At 42.8% G+C, this 17,950-nt stretch overlaps 2 protein-coding genes across 2 annotated transcripts; both read left to right on the top strand.

Annotated features, from left to right (window-relative positions):
- The first annotated feature begins 420 nt into the window (after positions 1-420).
- Positions 421-8,256, top strand: LOC138214608 (cyclic GMP-AMP synthase). Its single transcript, XM_069176360.1, has 9 exons — positions 421-515; positions 2,210-2,335; positions 2,459-2,685; positions 3,648-3,870; positions 4,431-4,561; positions 5,458-5,602; positions 6,377-6,476; positions 6,869-6,991; positions 7,577-8,256. The coding sequence occupies exons 2-9, from the start codon at positions 2,218-2,220 to the stop codon at positions 7,959-7,961; spliced, it is 1,452 nt and encodes a 483-aa protein (XP_069032461.1). The 5' UTR covers positions 421-515; positions 2,210-2,217; the 3' UTR covers positions 7,962-8,256.
- A 949-nt stretch (positions 8,257-9,205) lies between these two features.
- rpl11 (ribosomal protein L11) lies at positions 9,206-12,983 on the top strand. Its single transcript, XM_069176538.1, has 6 exons — positions 9,206-9,262; positions 9,754-9,904; positions 10,018-10,124; positions 11,248-11,379; positions 12,573-12,683; positions 12,886-12,983. Exons 1-6 carry the CDS (start codon positions 9,257-9,259, stop codon positions 12,913-12,915), a joined length of 537 nt encoding a protein of 178 aa, XP_069032639.1. The 5' UTR covers positions 9,206-9,256; the 3' UTR covers positions 12,916-12,983.
- Positions 12,984-17,950: the final 4,967 nt, after the last annotated feature.

Below are 17,950 nucleotides of genomic sequence, written 5' to 3'. Positions count from 1 at the left end.
GTTTGCACCATTTCCATTTCATCAATCAAACCGAAACAGACCAAAGGTATTGATCACGTTCACTCTTTTATATAAAAGGTCAGATTTCTTCAGATAAAACGCAGCTGTATTTCATCTCCAACTAAACCAACCTGCAGCTGTTTGTTTACCTGTTAGAAGCACACCTGAGTATCAAGTTACCAGCGGAGCGACGCCCACAAAACATCATCAGAGATCAGTGGAAGTGCTTCACATCAACAGTGATTAAATTCAGATATGAGGTGTGTCCCGTCACACTGGTGAAACCAATTGGCTCTTTAAGTGTGTTTGTTTGGTCCATGTAGTTTCACGTGGGTGTTTGTAAAGTGACACGGGAGGAGGAGGAAGAGGAGGAAGAGGAGGAGGACGAGGCTTCATGCTCATCTAATTTTTCATGGGAATTGAAAGTGAAAGTAAAGACAGTGGGAAGAGCATCAGGGAAGGACTGCATTGCAACACAACAGCCACAGTCTCCATTTACATCAGTTGTTTTTCAGGTGAGTTCAAACGCATTGATGTTGTTTTTATTGAAAAGTTTCTATCGACGCCAGAAACAATTAGAAACATTTAAGACGGTTTCCGGTGGTTTCATTCTCGCTCAGTCGTGATTTCTTTTGATCACAGTGGATTCCTCTGTTTGGGTTCTTTCTCTGTTGTCCTGCTTTTATAGACTTGAATGGTTTCTACTGGTTTGTCTGTTGTAGTAGAAAACAGACATGAATAGATGGGTGATTGGTTCGTATTTCTCTTGACCGTTACATGGGACAAAAATAGTCACTTAGTGTGCTTTGTTCATAAATTAAACATAAAATTTGGCTGATTGATCAAAGTTAAACTGATGTCACAAAAAAAAGAAGAAGAAAAAGCTCGGCCTACTCAATGTTTTTTTTATGATATTGTGACTACTGTCTTATTCATATTGAATAAATGTCATATATTTTCCTCACAAAGGTTATGTACCAATGTGTATATAACTTTAATTTATTCAGATACAAGATTAGTTGTTTTTTATGCCTCTGTGCCGGCTGCAGCAACAGCTGGAGGCACAGCTGTTTTCAGGGTTGTTTCTCAGTCCGTCCCGTTCTCGTGAATGCGATACCTCAAGAACACCTCGAGGAAATTTCATCAAACTTGGCAAAAACATTCAATTGGTACCAACAATGAACTGATAAGATTTTGGGGGGCAAAGGTCAAACGTTAAGGTCACTGTGACCCCAATGGGACCCACTTTCATGAACATGACATCTCAGCAAAGCCAGGGGGAAACTTCTTCACATTTGGCACAACCGTTCACTTGGCCTCAAGGATGAACTGGTCAGAGTTTAGTGGTCAAAGGTCAAAGTTGAAGGTCACAGCGACCTCGTGTCGCTCTCATGCGTCTGTCCTGTTCTCGTAATCCTCTGCCTTCCTTATGTTGAGTGCCTTGAAAATATCATATGTGCTGAATTGTATTGTTTATTGAATGTTTACATAGAAATTTTAATATAAAGAGGTATGTTTTATGGAGCGAGTTAGGATGTGTCATTGTGATGACTCGGTAAAATGTTAATTATTAAGCAATGACTTGTTTGTTGAAAAGGAAGGTGATTTAACAAAGATATGTAAGTTTATTTTGACATACTTTATTGTTTGAGTGATTTATTTTGTCTTTATTTCAGTTTTACGAAAAAAGATTGTTGTACATGAGAAGAGGAAGAAAAACAGTAAAGGTTCATTCAACTTCACTTCTTCGTCTGACTCTCGATACAACAGTATGTTCGCTATCTATCGAAGTGTAGTCTGACACTTACTCTGAGGACAGAATAGCCACTGTGCCCTTACGTCTCTGCCATTCATGGGAATGTGATATCTCAGCAACGCCTTAGGGGACTTCCTTTATATGTGGCGCAAACATTCACTTGGACTCGAGCATAAAGTGATTTGATTTTAAGGGTGAAAGGTCAAAGGTCACTGTCTGAAGGAAACGTTCTTATAATTATCAGCATCAAATTCAAATTCATTACTTTGTCTGACTTCCTTTTTTTATAAAATCAAAACCAACACTTGTGCATTTTGATGCAGAAATAGCACAAGCACAGTGTCTCCTCCGTTAAAACATTGACCTGTTGTTACCATCAGACAAACCAGCACAAATCAGAGTTGTTAGAAAACCATCACACTGCAACAGCAGATTATGTTTTGTTTGTTAAAGGCTAAGTTATGGACGGCGAGGCCAGTCCGAATGGAGCAAAGCAGCAGAAAGAGAACAGAAGAAAATCCACTCCTCTGCGTCAAACACCAGCGAGACAAAGCCTGAAAGTTCAGCAGCAACAATCAGGTGATGTTAAACTCAAAACGTTTGGCAGCTGTACCTTAAAGTGTTTGCATTTCTCTGTTGTCGTGGCAGCTTATCACTACCGCTCTGTATTAAAACGCTCTGCTGTCTGCTGTCTCTCTGCAGAGGAGGAATCGACGCTGGTCGAGGAGTCCGTCTCACCGAGGCTGGCCGACTGGATCAAACTCAACGCCAAAGACCTCAAGATCCGGCTGACGGACCGCCGCTGGGCCGCGGAGGTGGTCAACGATTTCCGTGAAAACCTGCTGAAGTTCCTGAGGAGCAACACTGATCAGCCTTTCTTCCAGTCAGCGGACTTCCTCACCACCGGCAGCTACTTTGAGAAAGTTAAGGTGAGGTCACGATAACCAACCACAGTTTCTGCAGTTTCTCACTTTGGATTATTTTTTCCTCAAACAGACAAACTATTGCAAATATTCTTTCTCTCACAGGAGTGAAAATATGAATCACAAAGATTAAAACACGTCCATGTGGACAGCTTTACTCATTACACCTATTCAATCTAATTCAACTCCCACAACAACAAAGAAATATGTGTCACTGGAAACTATATAAATTAAAAAGTCCAAAGGACACCTGAACCTGCTCAAATACAACAACAAAAAAATGAAACCCAGTATCACAGCAAAACGTGAAATAGCCACGCTGTGGCCTGTCTAGGTGTGAAAATAACATGTTTTGAAAGCGTGAAACTTTCACACACATAAAACGTCATGTGACACAGGATCATGTGACCAAAGTCTCACAACAGAGGCAACAAAAGACATTTTTGGTGGTATTAAGAGAGGGGTCACTGACAGTCAGGTGGGACGATGACGTTCGAATCCAGGAGGTGACCATATTTTTGTGGAGTTATTTTTGTTTTTCAAACTCCAACTATGTTTATATTTTTTTCCAAACCCCAACCATGTGCTTATTTAGCTATAAGTTTCATTTTCCTATAATTCGCATGATTCTATGCATGCAGTAAGTTTTGTTTTCACCCACTACAGGAAAACGTGTAACTTTTACGCCCAGACAAGTGTATCTATTTCACATTTTTCTGTAGTGGGCCAGCGTGTCTATTTCACGTTTTGCCATGAAACCGTAGTTGCAAAATGTGACCAATAAAATCATTACTTTATTTCTCTCCACAACTACTGTAACAGTTCAGCGTTTTATATTTGATTTAAGCCTCACTGTTCTGTTTCAACAGGAAATACATCTAAATAACTTCACAGTCGTCCTGTCAAAATAAAACCTCACTTTCATATTAAATACGGTATGTTTTATTTGATTTGTCCTCATGTCTCAGATCCACAACCCCGATGAGTTCGACATGATGCTGAAGCTTCAGCTTCCTACACGCCTCAACATCACGATGCTCGACGGTGGCATTTTCTACCGGATCGACCTCACCCGGCCCACTCGGACCCCCGTGCAAGCCTTTCTTTTGGAGAACACGCTCACGCTCTCGTCAAGCCAGGTCCTGAGTGAGATGTTTCGCCTGGTCCGCAAGTTCCTCAAGAACTACAAAGGTGCTCTGCTTCACATCTCACTTTTTAGTTCTTCTTCTTGACCTCATAGTTTGTACCGATCGTTTGCTTCCTCGTGCTTCAGTCTGTCGATGCTGCTGCTTCTTTTTGACACTAATCTGATGCAATCAAACCACTAATTCCTTTAAATTATAAGCTGAAGACCTTTTTAACTTTAAGCCTGAGTCTATTTCTTAAAATTTCTAATTCAGTGGAAAAACTGCTGAACAACTGTAAGGCCAAACTGGACACCGTGAGGCTCGACGGATTAGAAATATATTAAATCTGTTTGTGCTCATCACCAGGTCAGATTTTAAAAATGTCTCTCTCTTCTGTCTAATCTAAACTGTAAAGTAGAGAATAGCTTTATAACAATGAGCAAGTAAACAATGACGTTATTGAACACGTTCAAAAAAAATTTCAACTGCAACTCGACCAACAGAAATAAAGCACCGTTAATGCTGCATCAATCTTAATCATAATAGTTGGAGGTCTCAAAATGGTGTCTGGTTTATCATGAATATTAAAAAAAAACTTCTGTTTGTTCCTTTTCTGGTCTGCAGTTCCTGATGGAAACTGCCGCTGGGAGGTCAACAGGAAACGTCCGAACTCCCCGGCCGTCACTTTGTTTTTGTGCAGCCCTGAGAGCAACGGAGAGGAGTTGATCTCCGTGGACGTGGTTCCTTCACTGGAGGTAAACATTAAATATATCCATGTTAACGATGAAACACAAAACTAATCAGGAAACTTAGATTTAAAAATCATTGTTTGTGTTACTCACATACATGATAAATCAAAGACGTAAAGGCCTGGATGACTTAAAGTTTTCCACCATTGCTGACCTTTGACCTTTTGTATTTTGCACCTGAGAAACACTATCTGACCAGGTAGTTTTTCTGGATGGCATCTCCTTGACCTCCAGCAGTACCATGAGGAACCTCTCAGTTATTTTTGGCACGTATATGTCCTTTAACTCACACATTAAACAAGCCTCTAGGATCGCCTTCTTTCACCTGTGCTATAGTGTCAACATTAGGAACATCTTGTTTCAGTCCGATGCTGAAAAACTAATCCGTGTTACTTTTGACTGTCAGTAGATGAGCTACAAGTTTTGTTTATATTTTTTCATGTGTTTTATTTTGATGAAATGTATATGACTCTGAAACTCTCTAGTAGCTTAAATTCTTAACTTTTTTTTAAAAGTAGTTTTCATTTATTTCACTTTAATTCAATTTATAGCATAAAAAAAAAATATGTGGAACCACTTTCTAATTTCAATTCAAACCTATTTTGGACTCAAGAGGAGCCACAGAGAAAAGAGCAAAGAGAACAAGTCATACAAGACAAAACCATTACAATTCATTATTCAGTTTAAGTTTACTAACAGCCCATATGTGAATCAGTGTTAATGCTGTATCCTGTTAAAACCAAAGCAATCTAATCAGAATTAGTTGTAATATTAGTAATAAGTGAGTGTTTAAATGTTGGCAACCGTTATAGAAGGAAAATGAGGAGTAGAAACAGTAGCTGTGTTAATAGTGTTGTACCTATTGAGCTCGTGTCCTCACGTGTCCTCGTGTCGGTTTGGAGGTTCAGGGTTGGCCGTCCGCTGTCCGTAACGGTCCAGATGTGGACAACTGGCTTGGCAAGAAGATCCGCCAGGAAATCAAAGGTTTGCCGTGTTACTTCGTACCGAAGAGGCCCAAAGGACGAAACCTCGGCGAGGACGCCAAAGGTGAGAGGAAGTTACACCTGTTCTCTAAAGTACGGACACAAAAGCACGTCTATCTGTTTGACATCAATGTGTAGTTTATTTCACACACAATCAGAGTGAGTCAACCCCTGTGCAGTGATCTAAAAACGTAAAGTTATTAAAAAACTGGGTCATCAGTACCGCCTCTATGAAGTAAAAGTGATTAAACAGGTGTATAAAAGAACCCGTTAACAGCACAGATTTCTGAGTTTTGGCCTGATTTGTGTCTAATTTCAACACACGGCGCTTCACGTGAAACAATGAAGACTGTGAGACTTCATAAAGACGGGAGAGGAGACAAGAGCATCAGCAGCTGCTGAATAGAGGGTGACACAGGAAGTGGACTTTCACTCCTGTTCCTTCCACTTGGACGCAAGGATGAACTGAATAGATTTTGAAGGTCAAAGGTCACAGTGAGCTCGTGTCCGTCCTATCGGTCCGTCCCATTCGCGTAAACACGACATCTTGAGAACGGTTCGACAGAGTTCCCTCAAAGTTGGCACAAACCTTCACTTGGACTCGAAGATGAACTGGTTAAAAAAAAAATGTGTGGCCAAAGGTAAGAGGTCACCGTGACCTCACAAAACACGTTTGTGGCAATAACTCGTGAATTGATCGGCTAGTTTATGACAACATGTCCCACGAATGTCTGACAGGATAAAATGATGAAGTGATGACATTTTATATCCGAAAGTACAAAAGTCAGCTTCACTGTGACATCACAATGTTCGGCGTTGTTTTGTTTTTCCTCCTCAGAGAGCTGGAGGATTTCGTTCTCTCACGTTGAGAAGAAAATCATCATGTCTCACGGCAACAAGAAAACCTGCTGCGAGAGTAACGCCACCAAATGCTGCCGGTGAGACTCTGAACTCTTTTAGAAATCTATTCTTTACTTCTTCTCCCACATAATCAGTACCGCAGTCTCAGCTGTCATTTAAACAAAATCTCGATCGACATGTGATTGGTTTGACTCCAGTATTGATCGGTGTTTGTGCTGTCAATTCGTCAAATGACTTATAACTTAATAGAAAATCTGCATTTACAGATCCAAACTTAGTATTACAGTGTTCAAAGAGCATTTTTAACAAAGTAGTTCACCGGATAAAACTGTTTACCAGCGTCAACAATAAGTATTTTAATTAGTTTTTAATAGATAACTGTAAATATTGTTCAGGATGAAGACAAAAAAATACTTGTTGTGGGTCCTTTCTGCAATAATGTTGTCATTTAAAAAATGTTTTTTTACAGAAAGCCGTGTTTAATGCTCCTCAAATCTCTGATTGAGGGTTTGAAACAACGTTTTCCCAAAGAGCTGGATGACCTCTGCTCGTACCACGGCAAGACCGCCTTCCTCCACACCCTTTCCTCCAGGTACTCCTCAAATTCCTTATTTCAAGGCTACAATAACAGCAGATGTAGAAACAGTGACTGGTCAGGCCATTAATCGCTTGATTCCTGAGACCGTCTAACATGTTGAAGTGTCCTTGTGTGAGACACCGAACCCCATATTTCTCCTGATGTGAAATGTAGAGGATGAATTCATCAGAAAAAGTGATGTAATTTAGAGGTAGAAATATTTGCTGTCGCACCAATGGGAGTGCACTAATATAAGACGACACGTAGAAGCCCACACGGACCAACAAGTAACCGGAAATACATTTGAAACACTTGTCAAACGTCAAGAAAACTTCTTTAATTACATTACAAACAAAGAACATGGTCTTTTATCGGATGCTTTATAGGGAAAAATCTGGCACAAGAAAAACGTTTTATAAAATGCAGCTCGGGTTCTTTGTAAATGTTCAGAAAATGGTCCTTTAATCCACACAGACAGACAGTTGATGTAATGTATCTGAACGTAACTGCACACACTCAGATCTGAGTTTTCTTCAGTCACAATCCTTCATTCATATTTCCATCGCCGCTGTTTTCTTTCCCCTGTGCATCGTCTGTCAGGTTCGACGACTCCATGTGGGCTCCTCAGCAGCTTCCTACCTGCTTCGTGTACCTCCTCGGAGCTCTGGAGGACCACGCACGCAGACGCGTCCTCCCTCACTTCTTTGTCCCCGAATGCAACCTCTTCGCGCAGGCCGTCTTCCCTCGCAAAGCGTTGGCTTTCCTCGTCAGCGCCCTGAATGAGCAGAGGAACGAAGGCCTGCCCCTCCTGAAGCCTCCGGTTCCACTCCCACCTCTGAGACCAGTGAGGATTTCAGAAGAAACCTTCGCTGAGGCCTCCACTGAAAAATCCTCCTCACCGACTGCAGCTCTCTCTGCTCCATTCATGACTGTACTCGTCCTGGCGTTTGCTGTAGTTTTGGCTTGTGTCCTCTTTAGTAAGTAATGGAAAATGAGTACAGACACTAAATATATAAAATATGATATGAAAACCAGGTCATAATGGGCAACAGCCCATATGGATTTCATCATTTAATTAATTAATAGTCTCACTGCAAGAGACATTAATGAAGTGATGCAGGTTTTAGAAATTTGCAATGTCAAACAACTTTTCTTAAGTTTGTTTTCAATACAGATTGTTTACTTTTTTTTTTTCTATTTTTTTAAATAAGCCATTATTAATTCTTGAGCAGCTTTTAAAAGAAAATTTCCAATTTTGCTCCTCAATGTTTCATTATTTATTTCACAATGCTTTTGTGTAAAACCCTCTTTTCTGATTTAAAAAAAAAAGAAGAAAAGTTTTGGGGTTGATTCAACTTTTGTTTTAAAAAAAATTTGTTTTGGTACTACATTGTGTTTTTGTAAATTCCAGTGTACTGTGACATCTTATAGACTTTCCAAATTAAAAAGAGGTCTTAAATGAAATGAGTACTCTTCTTTTGTTGGTGGAATACCACGTATTAAAGAGACTGAACGTTGATAGGAAAGCATACACAGTGAGAAATTAATGAATAGGATCAAAGCTAATGAATTTTTCCTTCTAAAATTAATCTGATTCTTACTATCTCCAATGATCATTCATAAAATAAAATGCCCATCACAATTTCACAAAGCCCCATTTTAAAATTGCTTGTTTTTTTCTGACCAAAACTATAAAAATAAAAACATATTTAGTTTTATAAAAACATACATAAAAATATTTTTGGAAACTGGAAACAGTGAAGGTTTGATATTTTAGCTTGAAGCCTTTTTTAAATTGATAAACCAAGCCTTTGAGGATATGTTCACTTGTCAATTAGTTGCTAATTAATTGTAATTAATTAGGTTAGGTTAGGTAGTTACTTTATTAATCCCCCAGGGGAAATTTTTTTCGCTACAGCAGCATACAGGAAACAATAGATAATAATAAAATAATAGAAAGCAATAAAATAGCAGTAAAATAGCAGTAAAAATATAAAATGCACAGTATATACAATATATACAGTACAGTATATATCTATATCAAACAATCAAACGGGAACAAAATACAACCTCTGTCGTTAAACGTTTAATTTTTACGTTTATTTATTTAATTTACGTTCGTAACTTCACGATTAGTTCAGTCACATCTTGCCTTTACTGTATTTCTCAATTAGGAACGTTCGCGTTGCTCCGCGGTGTTCCCCCGGTCCCATTTGCGTTAAACACAAAGCTATAAATTCCCACCGCCGGAAATGTAACGCCCTCTTCAAGTGATCCAACATGGCGGTGAGTGGTGTCTCACATTCTGCGATGGCGATCAAAACCGAAGTTACCGTTTAAATCCGCAGCCATCGGCGCCGCAGGAGCATCCGAACGGCTGATCGGCGACCGGAGACTTCGAGTCCGTCGTGAACGATTAAATTAGACTCGTATTTCTTCAATAAACGAAACGGAATATTTGTTTTTTTTTTTTAAAAAGTGGACAGCCGAGTGATGCTAACGTGTTAGCCTCCGGAAATTAAATATTTAGAGTTGTCTCTCGGTTATGTTGGGACACGTCGTCCGGACGTGTTTTTAAGTTGTTTTGTTTTGTTTTAAAGCGGTTTAAAGTGACGATACTGAAGGCAGCAGCGGCAGGGAGGAGGAGGGGGGGGGGAGATATGTACAGACATGTCCTCCGGCCGGCATGTGTTGGTCCGGGACGGAGCAGGACACCTCCGGGAATAACAGAGTAATAATTGTGTATTTGTTTTTACTGTTTTTGTTTTTTTTTCCAGGACCAGGGTGAGAAGAAGGAGAACCCCATGAGAGAACTCCGCATCCGCAAGCTCTGCCTCAACATCTGCGTCGGTGAGAGCGGAGACAGGCTGACGAGGGCCGCCAAGGTGCTGGAGCAGCTGACGGGACAGACCCCCGTCTTCTCCAAGGGTCGGTACCTGGTGGAGGAGGAGGTGGTGGAGGAGGAGGTGGTGGTGTCCTATCTGAATGTGTTCACTGGATTTAATGTTTTTTTTGTTTTTTCTTGTTGTTCCCCTTTGCAGCTCGTTACACTGTGAGATCCTTCGGTATCCGTAGAAATGAGAAGATCGCTGTCCACTGCACCGTCCGAGGAGCCAAAGCGGAGGAGATCCTGGAGAAAGGACTGAAGGTCAGCCGCTCGCTTGTAACCCTCGAGATGTCCGTGGAAGTAGTTTGGTCTTCCTCCTCGGACGGGTTCGCTTTGAGATGCCCAAAGAGGAGAAATATCTGTTTTTTTTTTATAATAAAGCCGCACCAAGTAGTGGATTAATCGATTATTTATAACAGGAACACTGACGGTTAACTTCTCGACCCGTGGGAGGGTTTGAAAAGTATATTTTCTTTAAATGACACTTCTTTTCTTTTTTTTTCATAGCCAGAAACTAAAAAAATAGACATTATCGTGGAGTTTTCAGATTTCCGATGGTCCTTGAACTAATCGTGCACTTATTGGGTTCATTAAGGAAAAATGTGCTGAATCTTAACTTTAAAAAAAAAGAAAAAAAAAGGAGATATTTCATTGAAATCGCTTTATTTTATGGGTCTTATTTAAAACTTGGTCAGTCATGAACCGTTCGCTCGACCCAGACTCTGTAAAGAAACGGTTCTGCGCTCACCGGGACATTTGGGAGTCTTTGATCAAGATCTCCAACATTTGGACCGCCGGCCTCTTTTCTATCCCATATCGGGAACACTTGGGAAAATATTGTGTATGTAGACACGTCTTTTTTTTTTTCTCTTTTTGTTGCCTGTGGCTTGTTTTATCCAGACCAACAGTCCACAACCAGAAGTTTATTATGGAGAACTAAAGGAAATATTTTATATTTAAGCAGCTGGAATCAGACATTTTATTTTGATTTATTTTTTTAGATCCGATTTTCACGATGGTATGCAAATCAAATTTTGATCAGCTAATTGAGTCATCAACTAATGGTTGCAGCTCCACACTAAAAGACAGGAAAGGCTGAAATTCACTTTTGTCTTGATTTTGTTTTGTGCTTGAATATTAAAGTAAATGTTATTGAACTAATGAAGAAATAAAGTTTTTAGTTTTGAGTTAACGAGACATTCACAGTTCTGCTTTAACTTTGTTTAATGGCTTTAAAAAAAAATCTTTTACAGACTTTTAAAACTTGACGACAAATACAGAAAAACAAAAAAAGTTGTGTGTGTTGGAGACTTAAAACTGAAACGAACAGTTTCGTCGTGCTTGTTGCTATAAAACGTCTCTCCTCTGCTTCTCCTTCGTTCAGGTGCGCGAGTACGAGTTGAGAAAGAACAACTTCTCCGACACCGGAAACTTCGGCTTCGGCATCCAGGAGCACATCGATCTGGGCATCAAGTACGACCCCAGCATCGGCATCTACGGACTGGACTTCTACGTGGTAAGAGACCCACGAGGAACGCCGCGCGGCCGTTTGAGGCGCGGCGGTGTCGAAAGCAGCCTGTTGAACTCCTTCTGGTTATTGATTAACTGCACACATCGGGGCGGTTTTAACGCAACACACACCAGAGAGGTTGTAATGGAGTGAATTTAACTACACCTCAAGTTAAACAGGACTTAATGCGTTTAAATAAGACAGAACTGAGATGGACGCTGGAGTTAAACGGGTGTTGGTTGCATTTATTTGATCGTTATTTACCTCGTTAATGGCTCCGAGTCACTTTTTGCAGCGTTTCGTTTTGGATGAACGGTTTCTCAGAAGGCTTGAATTCGTTCCCTTGCAGCGATCGAGGAAGTTGTTTACTTATTTTTGCATTACATTAGTACCACAATTGACCACATCTTCAGTTGTTTAATGGAAAATCTATTTATGACTTCGACACTTTGACCGTGTTGAAGTTCTCTTGATTGTTGAACACGTGTTTATGTACCTTTTTTATTTTTTTAAATTGTCTGTAAAGTTAACATCCAGAAGTAGCTCACCTGATGAAGCCGAGTCCCGTTATCATTTTATTATCCCGACAGATGACGGTTGTATTTATGGGCGATGTGGTGTGTTTTTGGTTGGTGCACAGATGGAGTGAAGATCTGTCTGTTCTCCACGCTGCCCTCTGGTGGACAAATTAGAGCAAAGCAAGCTTAGAGACTTCAAGGAGTAATGAGACCTCGATGGTGTAGTGCCGGTGTCAATACTTCCTGTATCTCGTGTATGAATTTATTTGTGGGTTTGGTACTGAACGCTACCGATCCCAGCTGTGGAGACGCTGGTTCAGCCTCACAGAATATTTATTCTCTGTAGTTTTTGTCTCATTATCTACATTTTTCAATGGAAAGAACCTTTGAGTGACCAGAAGGTGTTAAAAAATATACCTGATATATATTTGTGCCATTTTACAAAATTCTTCAGATTTATTGGTGTTAAATTTACTCTTAAAATGAGCATTTTATTTTTCCTTTTTTTTTTTTTTTTTTAACAGTTTAAAAGTTACAACTTGAACATTTGGTTGTCCATCAGTACTCGAGGTGAAGCGCTCTGAGCTTCAGCCTCACAGATTTTAACTGATGTGTTTTTATGTCGGGCTAAAGCTTCACTGAGCCGCTCTTCCTCCCTCCCTCCCTCCTCTTCGTGTTCAGGTCCTGGGCAGACCCGGCTTCAGCATCGCCGACAAGAAGCGGAAAAGAGGCCGCATCGGTTTCAGGCACCGCATCCGCAAAGAGGAGGCAATGCGCTGGTTCCAGCAGAAAGTGAGTCCACACGAACCTTAACATGTTTCATTCTCGGATTCAAGTTTAAGTGAAACGTGTGATTCGGTGGATCGTTTCATTACTCTAAATTACAGAGTTTAATTAGCGGTGTGTTTTTGTGATGTCCTCTCTTCTTCAGAAAAGTCACGTTGAATTTTAATTTCTTCAAAATTAACCCCAACTTCTCCCTGTTCTGTTTCAGTACGACGGTATCATCCTCCCCGGCAAGTAAAGGACCGCCTTTTCATCTTGTTTGTAACAAAGAAATAAAAAAATAAAAAATACCCTTTTTTTTTTCGGTCTGGTGGTGTTTGTGAGATGTTTCTACCGAGTAGGAAAAAAAAAAAAAAAGCGACTTTACTGTCCAGTGTTTTAACGACTGGGGATTAAACAGTCAAAATGAAATGAGGCTGAGATTCTGTGACTCTAAAAGCAAATGCTGGATCCTCCACTTCCCACAATGCAACAGCCCTAGTTTGTAATGCAGGCCTGTTTAAAAAAAAAAATTAGAAATCTCCAAACATTTGGAAAGTAGATTTACTGAAGTACCTGGTACCGCTCCGAAGTACTTGATTTCATTACATAAAATACACTATGTACTATATTGTGTAATATTTGAATTGTTCTGTACTGTATACACAACAATGTTAGTTACTAGGCAAAAAAAATGATTTGTGCGTAGAAACCAAATGAAGTGCTTATAAATTAAACATGTTTTCATTCTTATAAAACCAGCACACATACACGAGCTTTTAGTAGATCTGTAGCTGTGTGTATTCTGAATTAACCTCTGATTTTAAATTTGCTGTTTTAATTACAATGATGGATGAAAATTGTAATGATGACGGATGTGTTTTGTAAACCAAATAAAATCTTGACTGCTTTAGGACCAATGTTGAAATAGTTGAAAACACTTTGGAATAACAAAAAGAAAGACTTCAACCTCACAAATAATAAAATACAACATTCTTTCTTTTACTAATGAAATGTTGGAAGTAATCTGCGATAAGGAGACACTTTCAGCTCAGGATACAAACGACAAGCACGTCAAGGAGCTGATATTTTAATTAAATGAAGTAATACTACTTATCTCACTGCCAATACTTTAATTATAAGAAGCGATAATACTTATTTTACTGCCGATACTTTAATTATAAAAAGTAATAATACTTATGTTACTGCCGATACTTTAATTATAAGAAGTAATAATACTTATGTTACTGCCGATACATTAATTATAAGAAGTAATAATACTTATTTTACTGCCGATACTTTAATTATAAGAAGTAATAATACTTATTTTACTGCCGATACTTTAATTATAAAAAGTAATAATACTTATTTTACTGCCGATACTTAACTATTTGACAGTAACTAAGGGAGCGGAATTAAACCGAAGCTCAAGAACGAGTTTGAAGTTACCGCGAGACTTTGTGGCATCGCGAGAACACGGAGGGCTTTTAAACTGCTAAGTGGCGGCGTCTGACAGCGTCCACGAGTCGGCGTGGAGAGTTGCAGGATTTCGACAACAAGGTTGACGACAAGACCGCAATGATGGAGGAGAACAACGACCCGGAGCTGCTGGACTCCAACGACCAGGACCGCTGCAGGACTGTAATGAATACGGGGTACCGGGACCCGCAGCACCGGGACCCGAAGGACCGGGACCCGCAGCACCGGGGCAGCGAGCCGGAGCAGCACGCTTCGAACGCCGCCAGCAGTGAACAAGCGGACCGGGACCCGAAGGACCGGGACCCGCAGCACCGGGGCAGCGAGCCGGAGCAGCACGCTTCGAACGCCGCCAGCAGTGAGCAAGCGGACCGGGACCCGAAGGACCGGGACACGGAGCACCGGGGCAGCGAGCCGGAGCAGCACCCTCCGAACCCCGCCAGCAGTGAGCAAGCGGACCGGGACCCGAAGGACCGGGACACGGAGCACCGGGGCAGCGAGCCGGAGCAGCACCCTCCGAACCCCGCCAGCAGTGAGCAAGCGGACCGGGACCCGAAGGACCGGGACCCGGAGCACCGGGACCCGCAGCACTGGGGCAGCGAGCCGGAGCAGCACGCTCCGAACCCCGCCAGCAGTGCGCAAGCGGACCGGGACCCAAAGCACCGGGGCAGCGAGCCGGAGCAGCACGTTTCGAACCCCGCCAGCAGTGAGCAAGCGGACCGGTACACGGAGCACCGAGGCAGCGAGCCGGAGCAGCACCCTCCGAACCCCGCCAGCAGTGAGCAAGCGGACCGGGACCCGGAGGACCAGGACCCGGAGCACCGGGACCCGCAGCACTGGGGCAGCGAGCCGGAGCAGCACGCTCCGAACCCCGCCAGCAGTGAGCAAGCGGACACGGAGCACCGAGGCAGCGAGCCGGAGCAGCACCCTCCGAACCCCGCCAGCAGTGAGCAAGCGGACCGGGACCCGAAGGACCGGGACCCGGAGGACCAGGACCCGGAGCACCGGGACCCGCAGCACTGGGGCAGCGAGCCGGAGCAGCACGCTCCGAACCCCGCCAGCAGTGCGCAAGCGGACCGGGACCCAGAGCACCGGGGCAGCGAGCCGGAGCAGCACGTTTCGAACCCCGCCAGCAGTGCGCAAGCGGACCGGGGCAGCGAGCCGGAGCAGCACCCTCCGAACCCTGCCAGCAGTGAGCAAGCGGACTGGGACCCGAAGGACTGGGACCTGAAGGACTGGGACCTGAAGGACTGGGACCCGAAGGACTGGGACCCGAAGGACTGGGACCTGAAGGACCGGGACCCGGAGCACCGGGGCAGCGAGCCGGAGCAGCACGTTTCGAACCCCGCCAGCAGTGAGCAAGAGGACCGGGACCCGAACGACCGAGACCTGAAGGACCGAGACAGCAAGCCGGAGCAGCACGCTCCGAACCCCGCCAGCAGTGAGCAAGCGGACCGGGACCCGAAGGACCGGGACAGCGAGCCGGAGCAGCACGTTTCGAACCCCGCCAGCAGTGAGCAAGAGGACCGGGACCCGAACGACCGGGACCTGAAGGACCGGGACAGCAAGCCGGAGCAGCACGCTCCGAACCCCGCCAGCAGTGAGCAAGAGGACCGGGACCCGAACGACCGGGACCTGAAGGACCGGGACAGCAAGCCGGAGCAGCACGCTCCGAACCTCGCCAGCAGTGACCAAGCGGACCGGGACCCGAAGGACCGGGACAGCGAGCCGGAGCAGCACGCTCCGAACCCCGCCAGCAGTGAGCAAGCAGGCCCCTCCTCTGGTCCCACCGATCCACAGGTCAGTGTTAAGAACTTCCCCGATAAAAAAAAAAAAAAAAAAAGGAGACTAAAGAGTCGAACACGAGTCTGGGGAGTCCGATTATCATTTTAATGTTAAAGTGAGTAAAAAATAAATAAATAGGCATCATTTGTGGAGAGGATTTATTATTAGAGGACAGATATTGATCTTAGAATATATAATTGTTCGTATCGAGGTGTTTTACTGAATGTGGTCCACTGGTTGCTCACACTCATGGATGAGACGTTTCTATTGGTGGGTTTGATCCCTCACTGACAGGACAGGGTTACTTTGCTCTTTTCTATTGAAATCTTTTTTTTTTATTGTTATTGTTATTATTTTTTTTTTTTAAATGAAGCAGCCCAACTGTCACGTTGGTTTTATTTCACGTCGTCGGTGCCATCGCCCTGCTGATCCTCCACATTAACGGTTTGCACATGGTTTGTTCCACCGCGGCATCTCGCGTACTTCCACTCTTTTATGTCTGTTGTACAGCGACATAGAAGAAGAAGAGGACCTCGACACCCCCGCTGTCAGCACTGCGACCAGATCTTCTCAACATCGGCAGAATTAAAGGTTCATAAAGGAACTCACACCGGAACGATAACACACATCTGTGACAAGTGTGGCAAAAGTTTGGCAAGTTTAAGAGGCCTAAAAATCCACCAACTAAGTCATACTGGGATGAAACCGCACCGCTGTGACCACTGTGAGAAAAGTTTTACGTACTCGTGTGACCTAAGAGCCCACCAACATGTTCATACTGGAGAGAAACTATACAAATGTGAAGAGTGTGGGAAAAGGTTGTCAAGTTTAAAAGGCCTAAAAGTCCACATACGTGTCCATAAGGGTGACAAACCGTACCGCTGTGGGGACTGCGGGAAACGTTTTTTGCAACCATTTTACCTAAAAGCCCACCAACATGTTCATACCGGCAGGAAACCACACGTATGTGACCAGTGTGGGGCAGCATACACTTCTTTTAGTAACCTTAGAAGACACAAATTTACTCACACGGGAGGGAGTCCATACATGTGTGAGCATTGCGGGAGCAGGTTTCTACAGCCGGGTATACTAAAAATCCACCAACGCATTCATACCGGAGAGAAACCGTACGGCTGTGATCAGTGCGAGAGACGTTTTGCGAATTTTAAATACCTAAAATTGCACCGACGTGTTCATACCGGAGAGAAGCCGTACATGTGCGACCAGTGTGGGGAAATGTTCGCTTGGCGGAGAAGCTTCAAGAACCACCGGTGCGAAAAGGCAGCCGTGCAGCCGTGACCAGGATGGGGGGGGGGGGGCAGCCAGAACCACACGACTTTAAAAAAAAAAAAAAAAAAAAGTGTGGAAGAACTTTTACTTTGAGAAGTGCCCGGAAAGCTCACAAACTCACCGACGCGTCACTGTTTTGAGCAACGGCCGATGAGGGGGAGTTTTTTTTTTTTTTTTTTAAATCCACACTGGTTTGCTCACATTGGAAAGAAATGTCACTGTTGTGAATATTGTTGAAAGCCGTTATTCAGAGGATTGCTCTTTAAAATTCGCCAACACATTTATATAACGTTGTCTTTTCATCTTCAGGGATTCACTCACTGTTTCTCTGCCTCCAGGTTTTAGTTTAACTCATGGACTGTAGTTTCAGACATTATATTGATTTGTTGTGTTTTAATCATTTATGATTCACTTGGAATTTTAATTGGATTACTTGGATTTTAAAGTTGTTGTTGTTTTTGTCAATCTTTATATTCATTATTGTAATAAACTTTTTAAAACTTAAACTCAGTGCTGCGAGGACGTTTTTTGTTGTTGCTGAAGTGTCCTTAGGCAAGACACTGACCCGCAAGTTGCTCCTGAGTCCAGGTGAGCAGCTCTGCCACCATTTGTGCGTAAACATGAGGCGCTGTAGAAGTGCAGACCACTCACCATGTGACCATTTCAAGGTGGTCTAGTCCATGCCGAGAAGGACAAAGTGTTCAAATTTGCATTTATTACATTCATTTCTTGCAGCAGATGAA

This window comes from Embiotoca jacksoni, unplaced genomic scaffold (assembly GCF_022577435.1).
Source record: "Embiotoca jacksoni isolate LCO1_2020_lvr unplaced genomic scaffold, fEmbJac1.0.p SCAF_7, whole genome shotgun sequence".
Taxonomy (NCBI): domain Eukaryota; kingdom Metazoa; phylum Chordata; class Actinopteri; family Embiotocidae; genus Embiotoca; species Embiotoca jacksoni.
This window is presented reverse-complemented; position numbering and strand designations above follow the sequence as displayed.

Coding starts and splice junctions, on each gene's coding strand:
- LOC138214608 (XM_069176360.1), top strand. CDS start 2,218: ATGGACGGCGAGGCCAGTCCGAATGGAGCAAAGCAGCAGAAAGAGAAC. Junction 6,477..6,868: donor AACGCCACCAAATGCTGCCG/GTGAGACTCTGA, acceptor GTTTTTTTACAG/AAAGCCGTGTTTAATGCTCC. Junction 6,992..7,576: donor CTCCACACCCTTTCCTCCAG/GTACTCCTCAAA, acceptor ATCGTCTGTCAG/GTTCGACGACTCCATGTGGG.
- rpl11 (XM_069176538.1), top strand. Junction 10,125..11,247: donor TCCTGGAGAAAGGACTGAAG/GTCAGCCGCTCG, acceptor TCCTTCGTTCAG/GTGCGCGAGTACGAGTTGAG. Junction 12,684..12,885: donor TGCGCTGGTTCCAGCAGAAA/GTGAGTCCACAC, acceptor GTTCTGTTTCAG/TACGACGGTATCATCCTCCC.